This window comes from Propithecus coquereli, unplaced genomic scaffold (assembly GCF_000956105.1).
Source record: "Propithecus coquereli isolate 6110/MARCELLA unplaced genomic scaffold, Pcoq_1.0 Scaffold658, whole genome shotgun sequence".
In the NCBI taxonomy this organism is placed as follows: Eukaryota; Metazoa; Chordata; class Mammalia; order Primates; family Indriidae; genus Propithecus; species Propithecus coquereli.
The window spans coordinates 300,170-318,759 of NW_012152596.1; the positions used below are offsets into that span (position 1 = coordinate 300,170).

The window sequence follows — 18,590 nt, forward strand, 5'->3', positions numbered from 1 at the left end:
CCACACCCCACGCCCAGGCCGTGGCCACCCACGGTTCACACCCACACCCCACGCCCAGGCCGTGGGCACCCACGGGTCACACCCACACCCCATGCCCAGGCTGCAGGGCGCCCACAGGGGGGCTGCCTGGGCCCACTCGGCCCACACTAAGGCCCCAGAACGGGTGGGGGCAGCCGCTGATAAAAGGACCTTTCCTTTTCTGCGGGAAACACCTGAGTTTTCACCTTACTGTGGTCTGTTCTCCATACGCAATGGCAAAAAGCTCTTTAAACCTTGCCTTTGTCTACCTTGCTTACAGGACGGCCTGACCAGAGGGCAGAAAGGAGAGCCCGGGACCCCGCTTCTCCTGCCTAACCAGAGCAATGGCAGTGACAGGCCACGGGCAGGTGTCCAGACAGGGCTCGGTCACACGCGGCCTCTCATGGAGATGGCAGGTGTCCTGAGATGGGGTCACAAAGGCCAGGCCTGGGTGGGTGTGCCCCTTCCCTCCCAGTGAGCACTCACTCCCGTGTCCTGGCCGAGCACGGTACCCGGCCACTCTCTACCTCGAGCACAAGGGCAAGTTTCCCAAAGTCGTCCCACTCGGACCACTCCATGGCCCACCCCTGCCTGCCCAACACCCCAGCCACCACCCCACCGTTGTCGGGCCAGGACGCACCCCATGACCTCGGCCTACCCACACCACAGCGTCGGCCACGTGGGCACGAAGCCACCCTGCTTGGGCCGGGCCCTCCATGCGGGCGCGGTCTGCACCGTGTTTCTGCCCAAACCTGCTGTGTGCACAGATGATCTCCAGACCCGTGACCTCTCCACCTTCCCAACGACAGCGGGAAGGGCTGCTGTTGCACCCTGGGAATTCTAACGGGAGAGGCACGTCCATTACCTGATGTCTGGGTATTTGCTGACCAGAGTCGAGACTTCCAGGTAGAGCAGGGAAGGGTCTGTCAGCTTGATCACTTCTGCCACGGCCACGATGGTGTCGCAGTGACCATCCATGTCTTCACCAAACCCCTGGAAAGCAGCACGCGTGTGAGGAGCAGCCCTCGGCCCCACGGCCCAGAGCAGCAGGCACCCCTGGGTTCCGACGCCTTCAAAACCGTTCCCTGGCCAGGCACCGTCCTCTTTCACACAAACGCCTCAAGTCTGTCCAGAAGGTGGGGTGGGCCGTGCCGTGGCAGTTGTGGACTCACACCAGTGGGTGCGCCCGGCACCTCGGAACACAGCAGACCAGGGGAAGGCTCTGCGCCACGAGGCCACGGGCTGCCACCGTCTGGGAGCCACCGCGGCAAGTGCGCCTGCCCTGGCCACCCGTCCCAGGCACCGAGTCGGCAGGCTCTGGACGCCCGCGCTCCGCCTGACAACGCGAGGGGCTCGTGCCTCACGTGGCTCCGGACGTGACTGGACCTGACCAACTGGCCGGAACAGCTCTGGGGCGGAGACCGAAAAAGCAGCTGCCGAGCCACGTTTCCCGCGCGCTGGCAGCTGCACTCGAGGAACTGCACCGGAGAAGTCCACGAAGCAGCTGCCAATTACTCGGGACTTTCAAACGACGACCGAGACGCTCACCGAAGCCAGCTTCCGGAACAGGAAGCGGAGCTGCTCTGCCTCCCTGACCATCTTCTCGGCGCCCTCCTTGCGCTCCTCAGGGCTCCGGAAGGAAATGCGCTTCTGCATGACGGCCCGCAGGTACTCCACCACCACGCGCCGGTGCGCCTCGGCCGTCATCCTCTGCGGGAGAGACAGCGGTCGGCCACGAGCACTGCCACGCTGGCAGACACGCGTGTCCCACGGAAACCCAGGCTGCGCTCACGCCACGGCCTCTGGCGCTCCAGTCCATGCCTCGCTCTGCCTGCCTCTGAGCGTCTCCCCTGAGGGCAGAGCGTGGGCTCAACAGGGGGACCCCGGGCCAGACCAGCTCTGGCCTCGCCTGCCAGACGGGGCTCAACGGGATCGACCCACGCGTGGCGCACGCATCAGCGCTCCCTGCGCAGACGGCATCGGCACCTGCTGCCGAGCGCAGCTCAGCTAACGACTGCGGCACCTGAAAACAGCAGCTTCAGAGGAAAGAGGAGCCCAGAGCGCAGGCAGCGGGTGAGCTTCAGGAGGGAGCATGGGGCACGGAAGGGAGGCCCCGGGGCATTAGGGTGAGAGAAGGACAGGAAGCCAAGGGGGGCGCCTGGGCTTGCCGGAGAGGCCCCCCCATGGCGACGGAACTGCGGCCGACACTGGCTGGCTGCAGCAGGCCCCTGGGGGCTGCGTCCACTCCGCTGGGCGTCTGCACGGGTCTGCGCCCATGGGAGGCATGTGAGCTACTGTGAAGACTCGCTGGGCACAAAGTAAGACAGCGCACACCACTGGGCCTGAGGGCTCGGCTGCCATGCCCAGCGAGACGCATGAGAGGCGCCGGCCCAAAGCAAGCGGTGGCAACGCCGTTCAGCACCACTGCAGCGGCTGCGCCCAGGAGCCTCCCGACCCAAGAGCCAATGTTCTGCTGGAGGGAGGTGCCCTCTCCCTAGGCCCTGAGGGTTTCAAGGATTCCACTGTCCACACACAATCCACGGCCAAAGGTCACAGAAGCACAAGAGAGCAGCCGCGGCAGTCAAAACCCAACAGGCCCGGCCCGGGACCAGCACCCAGCCCAGCCCAGGGCTTCCAACACGGGCTTGTCTGACACCAACTGACACAGCAACGTACGAAACATTTAAGGAAATAAAAGATGCAAAAAAAGATTCAAAACTGACCAGGTAAGTTTGAAAAAACAAACACCTATAATTTTTAGTAATAAAAATTCTTGAAATGTAAACTTAATGGTTAAAAGAACATTGTTGAAGGTTAGGTTATAAAGCCACCTTTAAGAAAAGAAGAAAAACCCAACCATAAAAAAACGATACATTTGCCATTAAAATTAAGGGCATTGTTCCTCGAAAGAAACCGCAGAGTTAGAAACCGCACCCGCCCGCTCAGACGGCTCACAGCGCCACACGTGGCAGCTTCAGCAGCAGAGACGGAGTCTCATGGCGCTGGGGTCAGGTGTCGGCAGGGCTGGCTCCTGAGACCCCCTCCAGGCCTGTTGACGCGTCCCCTCCCTGTGTCCTCAGGCTCGTCCCTCCGTGTGTGTCTGTGTCCTCATCTCCTCTTCCTAGGGGACACCAGTCACGCTGGTCGGGGCCACCCTAACACCCTCGTGGTAACTCGGCCGCTTCAGCGAAGACCCGTCTCCCAACACAGGCCCGTCCTGCGGTCCTGGGGGTCAGACTTCGACATGTCAACTTGGGGGACACGATTCGGGCCATGACAGAAACACATGGATGGGAAGCGCATGTAACACGTACCCAGCTAGGAACCCATATCCAGAACATAGAAAAAATCCTACAAACGGAAAAATAATAGACGACTTGGCACAAAAATGTGCAGGCCTTGATGGCGCCTCAGAAAACAGAAATTCCAAGTGACCAACCAAATGCAAGGTGTCCACGCATTAACAAGGGGGTGCCCGCTAAAACCACGGGGACAGCTCCAGACCGGCGGACTCAGATGCCGGCACCGCGCGCCCACCGCAGCCCCGCTCAGGACGGAGTGACCAGTGGCCGTGGGATCCCACACGGCAGAGAAAACAGACACTGGTCACAGTTGCCTGGGAGGTAAAGCGGAAAAGCGAGACAAAGACGACGGCGCGACATCTACGCACGTCTGGGAGCACCCACGCCGGCTCCACCGTGCGGGGCACACGGCGGGTGTCGGAGAAGCCAGGACCCAGGAGGAGGATGGCGTGTGCCCGGGACGGGGCCGCCACGCGCCTCCCTCTCTGGGCGCTGGCTGCGCGGTGTTGGGCCTCTCGCTGCCTGTGGACGGGGTCTGCTTCACGTACCCGAGTTAACCGATCGGGGACGTGGGCGCACGCCGCCATGCGGGGAGGAGAGATGCCTCAGACAGTCACCGTGGCCACTAAACCGAAGTCCAGAAAAACCCTACTGAACCAACGACGCAGGGACGCAGAGAGGCTGAAGCCTCCCAGGACACCAAAAGAAACAGAACTGCTTCCTCCCGGGTCTCTGGCCCGTACCCACTGGGTGGCCAGGAGGGAGGATGGAGGCGACTGCTCACCACCCGGGCTGTGGCCCCACCTCCGCTGGGGGCCGCCGTCCAGGTTACGTCCTCTGAGGGGACTCTGCTGTTCTGTTGCCGTGGCGTGACGCAGGACAGCGAGCACTGGGAACCTGCTGCAGGCGCCAGCCGGTCCCGACGCTCCCGCGTGGTGTGTGGACCACGCACGCTCCCGCGTGGCACCTGCGGTCTGGAGCCCCTGCCCTCGCCGAGGTCCCGCCACCCGAGCCCACGAGGCCTCACTGGAACAAGCGGTGTTGGCTGCCGTCCCTCGGGCCGGGGCAGGGAGGTCCCCAGAGCCCCAGGCAGCGGTGGGGCTGTCTCTGTGCCAGCTGTGGACACACCGTGGCTCTGGAAGACCCTGGCCTAAGGTTTGCTTTTGCTGACGACGCCCCCCCGCTGCTGCAGGCACGGAGGGGGCAGAGCCCTCCTGGCAGCTGCGAACAGCCAGATCGGTTCGGTTTAAAGCACTGGGGTCTCCCCGGTAAGTACCACTTTTACTGGCAAAGAGTTAGAAGAATTTTCTTTAAAAACAGGAATTAGACAAGGACACCGCATGTCCTAGGTGTCCAAGCCAGCATCAGGACAAGGAAAAGACACAAAAGGGGTACAGACCACAAGTGAAAACAACACACCACGTCCTTATCCACAGACCAAACAACTGTCTCCAGAGAGCTCCTGAAGGACCCGGACAGGCTGCCGGCAACACCTGGGAAGTTACAAAGTCCTGGAAATAAGATCCACGTGTCAAACCACTGACGTTTCTATGAACCAGAAACAAGAACTTAAAAAGCCTAATCTTAAAAAGTAACACTTTTAATAGCAACGACGGCAACCTAAGGACGGGCCTTGGTGAGGAAACAGCAGCACCGGAGACCTGGAGGGTGAGGGTGCGGGCAGGGCCCCGGCACCCTGGGTGCGGTGGGCAGGGGCCACAGGGGCCTGCACGCGGCCCCTCACCCTCCTGTTCGCACCGGGACCGCGTAGGAGCCCCGCCTCTGCTGGGGCGGAGGAGGGACGGCAGCTGCGTGTGCTCTCAGGGGCGCCCAGGCAACCCCTGCTCCTCACCGCTCCTCGCGGCCTGACGCCCCACTCTGCTCCGTGGGGCCAGCGCCGCTGAGCCTGTGCTGGGACACGTGGCGCCGACGCCCTCTACCGCCCGGAGGGTGGAGGCTCGCGGGGTCACGGGAAGGAGCAAAGCGGCCGGCGCTCAGTCTCTGCGACACCCCACCTTCCCAGGCCTGCTGCCTGCCTCGGGCTGCGCCACAGCAGAGCCTCACTCGCGGAACTCGCTGGACGCCGGGTTCCAACAGGACCCGAGGGGCCCCGGCTGGAAGGTGAACCGTGGACGGCACCCACATTCTCACCTTCTTATACGGCTTCTTAACTTTGGCGAAATCGTTGAAATAGTCCTCCACGGTGACGCAGATGATGTCCACCGCGCTCGACCCCAGCAGCCACTTCTTCGTCATCAGCTCGTTCAGGTGTTGCTGAAAAGCACAATCGGATCACAGAACCCGCAAGCCAGACTCGCACGCGCGTGGGAGGGCGGGTCTCTGCCCGTCCCCCAACTTCCTGATGCCGACAGCGAGACGCCTCGGGTGCAACTGCTACTGTGACGCACTCGGCAGGCACGTGCCGTAAGGACAGGAGATTTGCGCCACGTACGGCCGCACAGACCGATAGCTTAGACACGAACACGGCCACGCGTGTGCACATTCTACCTCTGGTGCACGCATGTATGTATTATGTGGATACTCTGTATTTACCCAATTCTCTATTAATGGACACTCAGAGTTTTTCACATTTTGCAATTGTAAGTAATGCAACAGTGAATTTGTATATTTCTGCAGGTGAAATTCCTCAAAATCAAATTCCTTAAATCAAAAAGTATGCAAATTAAAACTCTGATAACTATTTCCAAACTGCCCTCCAAAAACTGTACTGATTCAGTTTTACACAGAAACACACCTTTTTTCTCATGTGCTCAACAACACTGAGTGGTATCTGTGTTTTTAATCGTTGCCATCCTGCTAAGCAATAAATATAGTAATATTCAGTCGTCTTTTTTTTTGACACAAGGTCTCACTTGTCACCCTGGCTGGAGAGCAGTGGCGTCATCATAGCTCACTGCAGCCTCCAACTCCTGGGCTCAAGCAATCCTCCTGCCTCAGCCTCCCGAGTGGCTGGAACTGCAGGCACCACCACACCCGGCTAATTTTTCTATTTTTTGTAGAGACAGGGTCTCGCTCTTGCTCAGGCTGGTCTCAAACTCCTGACCTCAAGGGATCCTCCCTCCTCGGCCTCCCAGAGTGCTGGGATCACAGGTGTGAGCCACTGCCCCCGGCCAGTATTCAGTCTTCATCTGCATTTCTTTGATGATCAGTAAGACTGGGTGTTTTGTTTCATGTTTCAGACATTGGTTATTTATTTTTCCGTGAAGTGGTCATTCATGTCCTCTGTCTATTTTTCTATTATACTGTCTTTTTTTGAATTGTGAAATAACTTCAAATGCAAGCATTTCCCTCTTTTCTCTAAACCAGCTGAGAGTTAAAGTGTCTCTTCCCCCAGGGAAGCTCTCACTGCGTCTCCACTCTCCCACCCCGCACGGCACTGCCCGGTCGGTGGCTACGTCCACCGACCATGCCGGGTCTCTGGTGGGACCACGACTTGCGCAGGGTTTGTGTCTCAAACAAGCCCTGGTTTCTGCCAACGCATCTAAATAATGCTAAACCACCTCCGTGCTTCTGAAATAACCCTGCTTGTTCAGGGCACGCTATGCCTCTGACAAGGGGCTGAATGCACTGCGTGAATGATCTTCGTGTGTGTGTTTCGCATCTCTCTTCAAAGGTGAGCCTGGTCTCTGTGACGTGGCGGTGGGTGCGTGCATGTGCTCTCAGTCTGGTTCTGTGACAGGCTTCTACACGCTTTTTTCTATTTCGGAATCCGCTAGGTGGTTTGCTGTCTTTAGTGATTACTCAGAGAGTCTCCGCTGAGCCGTGCACGAGACGGACCTTGTGCCACACACGGGCAACAGAGGTCCTCTGCCGCGCTTTACCACGGACGCAGCGCATGGCTCAGCTCACAACAGTGTCGCACGGGGCAGTTTCCGTGCGTTTCACGGCCCAGAAACAGCAGGCGAGAGCCAGCCCACCTCCAGGTCCAAGAAGACCTCCTCGAGCAGGCCGCCGCAGCCCTCCTTGGCGATGGCGTCCAGGACCCCGTCCATGTGCGGCTGGCTCAGAGACACGCCCTCCTCTTCATTCTTTAAGTACTTCCTCTTCAAACTGACTATGGATTCTCTGCGGGGGAAAGTCCAGGTTCAGTTAGGTGCCTGAGCGCCGCACCCCCTCGCCCCGAGGCGCAGCCTCCGCGGCTCGCTCACTTGAAGGTCTGGCAGTTGTTGACGATGGCGATCATGTACTGCACGTAGCAGTGCGGCCGCTGCCGGTCCCGCAGGTGCTCCTCCCTGTAGAGCTGCGCCTCCTCCTTGTACCTGCGGGCACAGGCGCTCGTCGGAACCGCGCCCAGGGCGGCCCGCAGCTGCTCAAACGCTGCACGGACGGTACGCCCGAGACAGAAATTGCACGTTTGACCAGACGAGCTTTTAAAAATAAATTTTCAGATGATCCACACTAACAGAAGAATAGAGTTAACTGAGCATTTACATGGATGATTGAAAAATAATTCCAGATCAGCCTTAGCAATATGGTTCAGTATTCCACTTATTAATTGTAAAAACACTGTGAAATACTTAATTGTAAGTAGTGGAAAAAGATTATCTTATTTTATCTGAAACACAACTTACCAAGCAACTCATACAATAGTTTTAAGAATATCACCCAAATGTCCTTTTCAGAAATTTTTCCAGAAGAAGCCCAATTAAAAATTATCAAGAAGGCCAGGCGCGGTGGCTCACGCCTGTAATCCTAGCACTCTGGGAGGCCGAGGCGGGCGGATTGTTTGAGCTCAGGAGTTCGAAACCAGCCTGAGCAAGAGCGAGACCCCGTCTCTACTAAAAATAGAAAGAAATTAATTGGACAACTAAAAATATATAGAAAAATTTAGCCGGGCATGGTGGCACATGCCTGTAGTCCCAGCTACTCGGGAGGCTGAGGCAGAAGGATTGCCTGAGCCCAGGAGTTTGAGGTTGCTGTGAGCTAGGACGGCACAGCACTCTAGCCCGGGCAAAAGTGTGAGACTCTGTCTCAAAAAAAAAAAATTATCAAGAAGACAGTTGAAATATCAAGAAAACAAACAATTAGATGGCTACACACTTTGTTTTTAAACATATTATGGAAATTCTCAAACATATATGGGAGTAGAATACTACCGTGAACGGCCTGTAAATATTTTTAAGAGATATTAAGAAAGGGGCGAACAAAGTCTGGCATCGGGGAATGTGTGAGGCCTTTATTATTATTTTGCCTTTCTGTCTGAAGGGTGGCTCAGGGCGGCAGATGGCCCTGAGGTCAGGGAAGCTCCCTCTGCAGTGGACCCCACACCACCACCGACACTGACCTCAAAAGAAACGACTAACTCGGGCCGAGACCCCTGGGGGACGGGATAGAGCAGCGGCCCCCAACCTTTTTGGGTCCAGGGCCTGGTTCCATGAAAGACAGTTTCTCCAAGGACGGGGTGGGGTGGGGAGGCGGAGCCCAGGCGGTGACACGAGGATGGGGCGTCTGTAAACGCAGAGGAAGCTTCGCCCACCTGCCACTCGCCTCCTGCTGCGTGTCCCATTCCCAAGTTCCGTGGGAGACAATTTTCCACGGACGGGCAGGGGTGGGGTGGGGTGCAGCAGGCGGTAACACGTGGCCTGGTTCCTAACAGGCCGTGGCCTGGTTCCTAACAGGCCGTGGACTGGTACCGGGCCATGGCCTGGGAGCTGGGGACAGCAGGGGTGAGGGACTCAGGCCATGAACCCTGTGGACGGACGGCAGGGGACTCTGAGCAAAGGGCTCGGCTGTTGGTACCTGAGCCACCAGGACAGGACACACAGAAGCCACGTCTAGTGACAGCTACAGCGTGGAGGGCACACGCGCCAGCGAATAAATGAAGAGAGAGCTGAGCGAGCCTCAGAGCCGACTTTGGGCTGGTGGGCAGATGGCGGTTTGAGGACCGGGCTGAGGGACGCCATAGCGGTTTGAGGACCGGGCTGAGGGACGCCATGAGGATGCTGGGCACGAGAGACCTGCTTGTCTCTCCCACAGCCAGGGCTGGGTGGGCGGCTCTCCTGCACCGGAGACTAGCTCCCCCAACGACCACGTGCGAGGCAGACGCCGGGGAGCCCTGTGCAGGTGGGGTGGCTGGGTGGCACTGCAGCTGCAGTGGCGAACACGGGGGAAACGTCAGCCTCTGGGGTTTGCCTCAGGGAACTCCAGTAGAGGGAAGGATGGCGGGAGAACACATGAGGCTCGGGGGCTCTGGAAGGGGGAGCTTCTGAACGTGGGTGAGGGGTGAACGGTCTTTGAAGCCATGCTTTCTACTTCTGCATAGGTTTGAAAACCTGCTTCATAGGCAGCCCGGGGGAGGCAGCACGCTGGGCCGTGCCCACCTCGAAGCCTCTGCCAGGGCTGTCCCACTGCCGGCGCCCCTCTCACGGCCGCCGTCCCCAGCCCAGGAACGCAGAGTCTCTGGGACAGGCTCCGACCGTGGTGCCAGCACGGCGGAGCCACCGCATGGGACCATGTGGCACAGCAGGGTGGGCAGGCCAAGCGGATGCGGTGGCCCTTGAGAAAGGGCGATCACAACAGAGCCCCGCTCCACCTTTCTGCGTTGCTAAGCAACAAAAGGAGGCGACGTACGGGGAATCTCCAGTCTTAATTTTTGTTCAATAACAGGCATATTGGGACCAATTAATTTTTGCTCTTCATTTTTAAAAACATGTAATTTCTAAATTAGCAGACTGGCAAAAATACATACCTACTTAGGAAAGAATTCATTTGCTGAAGACACAAAACTAGTACCTTTGTTTTCAAATCTTCACTTATCTGAGCAGCAACTTGAAGATTCTGTTCAAACATCTGGAAATTGGAGAACTTATGAATTCTGATATCATCTCACAAGAGTATACACAGAGCGCAGGTTTCTTGTTATACAAACCCCCATCTACTAATTGGTAGTTAGGGTGTCTAAATTCAGAGAAAAAATGAAACTACTTGGAAAATAACAAAGTTAGCTAAAAAGCAAACAACCTTCTCACCAGGTGACAAGTGAATCATTGCTTAATTACCTGCAGGTTGGTTTCTACCAAGGGGCGCGTGTCCGTCCTCACGCCGCAGGACGGGAGCTGTGACGTGCTGACGGGGAGGGGCACCAGCTCCCGCCCTGGCCTGCTCCTGGGGTGTTTCACCCTCACTCGCGTCCACGTACTTGTGACGCAGGTTTCTTAAGAGCCAGGGGACAGTGCGGGGCCAGTGGGTGGGACGGGGCGGACGAGGAAGGCGTGGGGCGGGGCTGTCTCGTTCGTCAGTCTCCAGCATGAAGCAGAGGTGGGCCTGAGCCGTTGCTGACCGACAGCGTCATCCAGGGAGAGCCGTCACCCGCCAGCCTGGCCATCTACACACTTTCGCAGCGGGCGGAGTCCGCAGTGACTACTCTAACCCTACTCAGCTCCCACCCTGGCCGCTTCCCTCAAAGGAAGAAAACGTGTCACGCCCCAGGGCCAGGGGCGAGGGGAACGGGCGGCCAGGCGTCGGAGGTCAGGAAGCTGTGAGGACGCCCAGGTGTCCGGCACCTGGTACCACAGCCAGTGCAGGAAAGCACCTTGAAAACGCTAAAGGTCTTTCCCCAAATCCGCCAGACTAGACTCAGTCATGTGGCATTTCTGACGCCAAAATCTTGGCCATTCACAACAGTAAGCAACATCAAGCAAGCAAACTCGAGTTGGAAAGTCACATGCTATGACGCGATCAGGCTCTAACGCAAACCCGAGAAGACCAGTCAAACTAAAGTGACTGAGGCAGAACTACCCGGCAAGTACGACCCTGGGTTTCTCCAGCTGGGCGTGGTGGGGGCGCAGAGCAGAGGGGGGAACGGGACTTGGATGGGCCCGGCGGGGCTCTCAGGGTCTCTACTCTGCTCTACACACAAAGATCGGGGCACTTCGGGTCCCCTGTGAAACCTACAGCCCCATGAGCCTCCCAGGACACGGCCGAGCCCCGTGGAGGTACCTGGAAGACGATGGCGGGGAGCGTCGTCTGGTAGTACCCGTCCTGGTCGGCCTCAGGCTCCGTCTCCTTGGCCCAGTCTTTCTTATCTGTTTCTAGTGCTTTGCGCAGCCAGGCAATGATGTTGGACTAGAGGAGGTTCAGCAGAAAAAAAGAACAGAACAGGCGCTTCTGAGTGGCGCCAACTGCCCTCTCTGCCGTGGTGTCCCGCTGCACAGACCAGAATCCGCGGGGCGCCAGCAGCCTTGCCCCGCAACAAAGAGGACGTTGGAGTGGGGACCTCCTGAGCCGCCTCTGTGGAGAGCAGGACCCAACCAGCCTCCGTGGACTTTCACCAAAAGCCTCACCCCAGAGGGAGAAGGGACCAGAAGACCTCCTGGACACAGGTGCCGCTGGCGGCCGAGACCGCTGGTGAGAAGCACACGGACGAGCGGGAGAACGAGTTCCGGCCCCGCCAGGCCCTCCCTGCCCAGAAGCAGCAGCTCCACCAGCTCAGGTCCCCAGAGCAGACGGCTCCCCTTTCCAGTGGCAGCAGTCACAGCCCTGTCTTTGCTGTCTGGCCGCACAGGCCCCCTCACTCCATGATCACCCGTGGTCACCAGCCTGCCCTTCAGTCCTGACTGCCACCCTCACCCAGACCCAGAGTCTGCCAGGCACCACGGCACGTGGCCTGGACCCGAGGATGGCTCCCTCCTCCACAGCCAGGCCCAGAGGAAGGGCTGCTCCCCGCCGCTCACTGCAAACGCACGTCCCTCACCCTGCCTCCCGCCCGCTGCTCAAAGCCCAGCTGACAGGTGCCAGCGCAGCGGCGTCTGGGCCCCAGGCCAGGCGCTACTCACAGTGAGCGTGGACATGTACGTGTCGAGCAGCTCAGAGACCACGTGTGGGGACAGCAGAGGCTCCAGGGTGCTGACGTCCACTTCTGGGGCCAGCTCCACGTTCCCCATCATCTCCACGCTGCGGGGAAGCCGGGAATGAGAATGACAAACCCCAAGGGACCCAGGAAGAATGTGCTCAAGTGAGTCTAAGTGCTGCTATTTCTTCCGACGTGCAAACACCCACCGTCCCGGAGACCTCAGTATCCAGCCTTCCCAGCACTCGGAAAAGGCAGCGTGCCGGCAAGGAGCCGAGGGCATCGGGCCCCGGGACGGCCCCTCGCTGGCTGCGCAGCCACAGTCACCTCAAGCCTGGCCTCGTCCCACTGTGCCGGCCTCACAGGGTACCGGGGCTCAAATGCAGGAGAGAACCCCCAGGGCCTGGCAAACAGGAAGTGCTGCAGGAACACGCGTGACTGACAGGGTCACGAGTAAGTGCAGCCAGCACTCCGCATCCGCGGACTCAACCAAGCACAGATGGAAAACATTTGGGAAAAATCAACAAAAAGGAATACAAATTAAAAAACAATACAGTACAGCTACGTCCACACCGCTGACACTGCAGTGGGCATCACGAGTGGCCTAGAGAGAATGTAGAGCACACGGAAGATTCGCGTGGGTTATTTGCAAATACTGCGCCATCTGAGATCAGGGACTTGAGCCTCGGAGGATTCTGGTACCCACTGGGGTCCTGGACCCAAATCCCTTCAACACCGAGGGGTGACTGCACTGTGACTTGGAGACACGAGCCACCGCAGTGACGCCGCTCGTCTCTGGAAGACGACGACCAACACGCAGAATGCGAGACATTGCTGATGGAAGCGTCCACAGGAACCAGCAAAGCCGTGCGCGGCCCACTGTGCAGACAGCAGGGAGCACTCACCGCAGGCCAGAAAAAGCTTTCGTGAGAAAGTTAATATTTGTGGCTGGGTCCTTAAACATCAAAGGTTTGGTCACTCGGAAAATTCACGTCTTCTCTACTTTCCCTAAAGACGTATTAATCTCCAGAATGACACTGAGCAGTGTCACTGACAGCCAGTCCACCATCTGTGAGAAATCCGAGATCTTCCTGAGTGGAGAAGAGCTCCAGGAAACTCCGCAGGTGAGCAAGGACCCTCTGCGTAACCCAGACTCCTTCCGCCCCAAGCAGCCCGACTCGGGGAGATGGTTCCCTTGGGGGGCAGCGCACCCCGCCTGAGGGGCCGCCACAGCAGAGCGTCCTCGGCTGACGGGACGACGCTCAGAGTCAAGGCAGAGACGGCGCAGGCTGCGCAAACGTGCGGCCCGTCTAGCGGTTGGAGCCCAGGCAGCCCAGGGCCTGGATTTGAACCCTGCCCCCACTTGCCGGCCACAGCACGTGGCTGCTCCCGTGTGCCTCGGCTTCCTCACCCATAAGGAAGATGGCTGAAGATGATCGGAAGACCTCCCACCTCCTGCCAGGCACAGTAGATGCTGAGGACGATGGTCACGGCAGTCCCCGCCTCGCGGCTATCTGGGGGCACGGGGTACGGGGCATGGCGTCCTGGGCCGCGCACAGTAAAGCCGCAAGATGGTCACCTCTGGGGGACACTTCCTTTCTGTTCACATCCTCCTGCACTGAAGAGCGCTAACTCTCGAATGGAAGCGACTGTCAGCAAACAAACACATCTCACTGCTAAAAAAGGAGGGTTGCTTAATTCCTCCACAGCAGTGACAAGATGGGAAAAAGGAAAAAACTCCCAGTACCTGACTTAATCCTGTTTTCTATCCACGGAACCATGCAAAATTAAATAAATTACCGTTTCAGCTACCGAACCTTAAGGAATTTCAGAACATCTCCACCACTGGCTCATGTTTTAAACCCTACCTCACGTCAATCCACGCGTGAAGCGGCTCAAGTTCCCTCACGTGAAGTAACAAAGTCTCACGCTAAGATGCAAAAAGGATAATTGATTTTTCTAGGACTCTCTATGCCGTAACTTATTTCTGAAAGATTAACCACTGTCGTTGACTGGCGAAAAGAAACAAAACTTGGTGTTGCTAGAAGCTGGGAAGATGATGACGGTGGTCTCTTCCCCAGCGGTGACTGTGCAGGTCACAGCACCTCCTGGGACCACCTGCCCTCACCTGTAAAGTGGGGCGAGAACACACTCGCCTCCTGGTGTCCGTGGGGAGACACGAGCCAGCCACGGTGAGAACAGAAAACAAGCCCAGCGCCGAGCTGCTCACGGTGACAGCGCCCAGACATGACGGTGCTCCCACCCCGTGGGCGGGGCCCTGACTCCGTGCGCGGGCGCAGGGCACCTGCCCAGTGCTAAACAGCACACTGGACCATGTGGCGACCGTCTGTGGCAGGTTTTTACGCACAGGTTTCTACGCAAAGAGAGCGGAAGACGTAAAGCTGGCCGTACCTCGTGTAAGTGTTCAGCACCCACGTCAGGAGGCTCACGATCTCGTTGGCTTCCAGGTCCTCTGACGCCAGCTCCTGCATGCGTGTGCTCAGGGCTTGGTGGTACATGTTCAGGAGGTTTTTAAAGATCTCATAATGGGGTGGAAAACACTGAACCATCAGGTTTTTGGCAACGATGAGGTCATCCAGGACGTACTTCCGTATGATTTCCAGGTGGCGGACGAGCCACATCTTGTCCGACTCCCGGGTGTCGGCCTGTGTGCCCTCGATTCTAGTGGTCACGGTTCTCTCCAGGATGGCAAACATTTTCTCTTTCCAATTTTTGGGCCTCCCGGGAGGAACAAAACCGGTTTGCTTTTTTCTGTCAAGTATACGCCTGTCGATTTTTTCTTCCCTTTCAATGATCCTGACGACCGAGACCAGCAAGGTGGGGTCGCGGCGGACGGTGACCAGCGACCTCTGCAGCACCATCCACAGCTGCTTGGCCAGCTCGTCGGAGAGCCCCTGCGTGCTGCCGAAGTAGCCGTGGATGAGGGTCATGTCACGTGTGTTCCCGCTGTCCATGCGGTACTGCTCGTACATCAGCCCGTCTCGGGAGCACTCCAGGTCCATGAGCTTCCGGTGGGCTTGCAGGAGCGCCCCCTGTTCAATCAGGTCCTGCGTCTCCCTCACGATCTCAGGCACTAGGAAAGAAGTACAAGAGCGCACCATTAGAAAACAACACAGGAAAGGTCCGGGCAGGATTCTGGGAGGACGGCACAGCAGGGAGCACCAGGGCGCCGTCTCCGCACCGGGACGACAGCCCTGTGGGCAGAACCTGTCGGACGTAACTAATTTGGAACTGTGGAGTCTCTGGACGGTCGCAACGTCCCGGGAAGGCGTGACTGATGAATTGTGCTCAATTCTGGTCCATTTCAGCTCCCAGCACAACAGCAGCGACTCACCCCCACCCCGCCCCGCAGGCCGCTCCGCAGCTGTTACACAGCAGCCTGCACAGCGGGTAGGGCTGGGTGGGCACAGCACCCTGCCCCCAACACGTGGGATCTGTGCTCTGCTCAGAGGCACAGACAGGTGGACGCCACTGCTGCATCTGCCCACACTGTCGCAGGCCGTCCCTGCCTGAAGCGACTTCTCCACCACCTTAACATTGCTCTCCGTCCCCTTTGAAAGCCAGATGTTTAACAACGAAGACCTTCTAAGGCAACTGCACGAACAGAGGAGATCGGAAAGTGGCCAAGCACGAGCCAGCGAAGGCGCAGGCCCAGAGACCTGAGACGGCCTCGCGTTCACACCTCGGTGTGACCCCAGCACGGAGTCTGCAGCCCAAAAGCAAAAATCAGCTCGACCTGGGGAAGGGAGAGAATTTACTGGATTCAAACGTCTGCACAGAGAGAGAAGGATGGCCCACTCGAAGAGAACAAACAACCCCTGAGAAAGACCTGAGAGCAGATCTACTAGACAAAGACTTCAGAACAACTGTTCAAAGATGCTTAGAGAGCTAAAAGAAGGTGTGGAGAAAGCAAATGCTGCATGGAAAAAATGGAAATATCAATAAAGAGACAGAAAACCTAAAAAGAAACCATAAAGAAAATCTGGAGCAGAACAGCACAATAATGGAAATGAAACATTCGCCGAGGGATTCAAAGGCAGATTTGAGCAGGCGGAAGGTAGAATCAGCACGTGTGAAGGTAAGACAATGGAAATGTCAGGTACGAGGAACAGAAAGAAGAAAAGTGAACGGAGCCTGAGGGACCCGTGGACGCCACAGAGCAGACCAACATACGTATCGTGGGACTTCCTGAAGGAGAAGAGAAAGAAATGGTCAGAGAGATTATTTGAGTTAATAATGGCTGAAAACTTCCCAAACTGATGAAAGACGTAAACAGAAACATCCAAAAAGCACGAAGACCTACAAGCAGGACAAACTCAAAGGGACCCACACTAAGACACAGTATGATCAAACTTTTGAAAGAATTTTAAAAGCAGCAGGAGAGAAGCCACTTGTAACAAACAAGGGACCCTAGATAAGATTATCAGCGGATTTCTCAGAAGAGACTTTGGAGGACAGAGGCAGTGAGCTGACATATTTGAAGCACTAAAAAACAAAACTGCCGCCCAAGAATCTCGTACCTAGCAAAGCTGTCATTCAAACATGAGGAATATTAAGACAATCCTAGATACAGGTGCGAGAGCTCGTGACCACTAGACCCGCCCTGCGAGGAATGCTCAGAGCAGCCCCGACAGCTGGCGTGGAAGGATGCCAGAGAGTGAGTCGGTCCCATGAAGAAATACAGTTCTCAATTAACGTAAACACACGGGCAATTACGAAACCTGGTATTACTGTAACTTTAGTTTTTAACTCATCTTTTTGTTTTCTACATGATTTAAGGGACTAACACATTTTTAAAAATAACCTAAAAGCTAGTAATACTATAACTTTGGACTCTAACTCCAAATTTTATCCTCTGCATAATTTAAGAAACCAACGCAATAAAAAATTATTAGTCTACATTTTTGGACACACAATTTATAAAGATGTAATTTCGTGAAATCAACCACCAAAACGGGGTAAGAATGGAGCCACACAGGGACAGAGTTTTTGTATGTTATTGAAATTCAACTGATATACATTCAAAATGAACTGATATAACATTAGGCTGTTAAATGTAATCTCTATGGCAATCACAAAGAAAATAGCTACAGAATATACATAAAAGAAACAAGAAGGGAATTAAAATGTTTCACTCAAAAGAAATAAAAAACATAAAAGAATATAGCACGGAAATGGGGGTCAAAAGCATTATATGGCATATAGAAAACAAGTAACAAAATGACAAAAGTCCCTCCTTATCAGTAATCGCTTTAATGTAAGCAGATTAAACTCTCCAATCGAAAGGAGATTAGCAGAATGGATTAATTTTAAAAACACGATTCAACTATATATGACACAAGAGACTGACCTTAGAGCCCAAGACACGATTAGATTGAAAGTGAAAGGATGGAAAAAGGTGTTCCACGCAAACAGTAATCGAGAGCAGGGGCGGCTGCACGAATAAATACAAAGTAGACTTTAAATCAACAAAGCTAACGAGACAAAGAAGGCTATAATATACTAGGTCATTAAAGATGAAATATCCGATTTTGAATCAAAAGTGTAGTTTATTATATCTCAAACAAGAAGCAGTACAATTAATCAAAGTATGCGCCTGAACTATCCACACAGTTTTGCCACCTTAACAGTGGCTTGTTTATGCCAGCAGCGAAGAAGCCTGGAGAGCGAGCAGGGGTGAAATCATGAAAGGCGTTTTCCACGGCTTGTTGAGAATTGAATATTTTTCCTTGCAAGAAGTGGTCCAAGCCTGGGGGAAGTGGTAGTCAGTTGGTGCAAGGCCTGGTTAATAGGGTGGATGACAGAGAGTTTCCAAGTCCAGCTTCTGTAGTTTGAGCAGCATTGTTTGTGAGACACGTGGTCTTGCAAGAGGACTGGCCTGTATCTATGGACCAATCCTGGCTGCTTAATCACAACCATCCTCATCATTTCATCCAATTGCTTGCAGTAGACATCCGCTGTAATTGACTGACCAGGTTTCATGAAGCTGTAGTGGATAATACCAGCGCTGGACCACCAAACAGACACCATTAGCTTTTTGATGAATATTCGGTTTTGGACTGTGTTTTGGCACTTCTTTTTTTTTTCTCTTTTTCCCCCCCTACTACTTGGCACTTCACCTTTGTCCAACCCTTGTGCTGAACACTTGCAATTGTCAAAAAGAATCCATTTTTCATCATATACAGTATAGAGATGGTTCGCCTTTATATTGTGACAGCAAAGAAGGCCAAGCTTTGAGATGATTGCTTTTCTGACGCTCATTTAATTCATGTGGTATCCATCTATCCAGCTCCTTGACCTGCCCATTTGTTTCAATTGGTCCAATATGTTGGAATAGTAACGTCAAACCTTGCTGCTAATGCGCACGTAGGTTGAGATGGATTCACTTCCACTACAGCTTTCAGCTCATCATTATCCACCTTGGTCTCAGGTTGCCCACA

At 55.6% G+C, this 18,590-nt stretch overlaps 1 protein-coding gene across 1 annotated transcript in view; it reads right to left on the reverse strand.

Annotated features, from left to right (window-relative positions):
* Positions 1-18,590, reverse strand: part of EXOC3 (exocyst complex component 3) — a 36,741-nt gene that overhangs the window by 5,740 nt on the left and 12,411 nt on the right. Inside the window, exons 3-11 of the mRNA XM_012660136.1 lie at positions 14,542-15,223; positions 12,116-12,233; positions 11,280-11,405; positions 10,030-10,130; positions 7,490-7,600; positions 7,259-7,406; positions 5,472-5,594; positions 1,567-1,728; positions 884-1,011 (exon numbers count right to left, since the gene is read on the reverse strand). Coding sequence (XP_012515590.1) covers positions 884-1,011; positions 1,567-1,728; positions 5,472-5,594; positions 7,259-7,406; positions 7,490-7,600; positions 10,030-10,130; positions 11,280-11,405; positions 12,116-12,233; positions 14,542-15,223 — 1,699 coding nt within the window. The remainder of the gene's footprint in view (positions 1-883; positions 1,012-1,566; positions 1,729-5,471; positions 5,595-7,258; positions 7,407-7,489; positions 7,601-10,029; positions 10,131-11,279; positions 11,406-12,115; positions 12,234-14,541; positions 15,224-18,590) is intronic.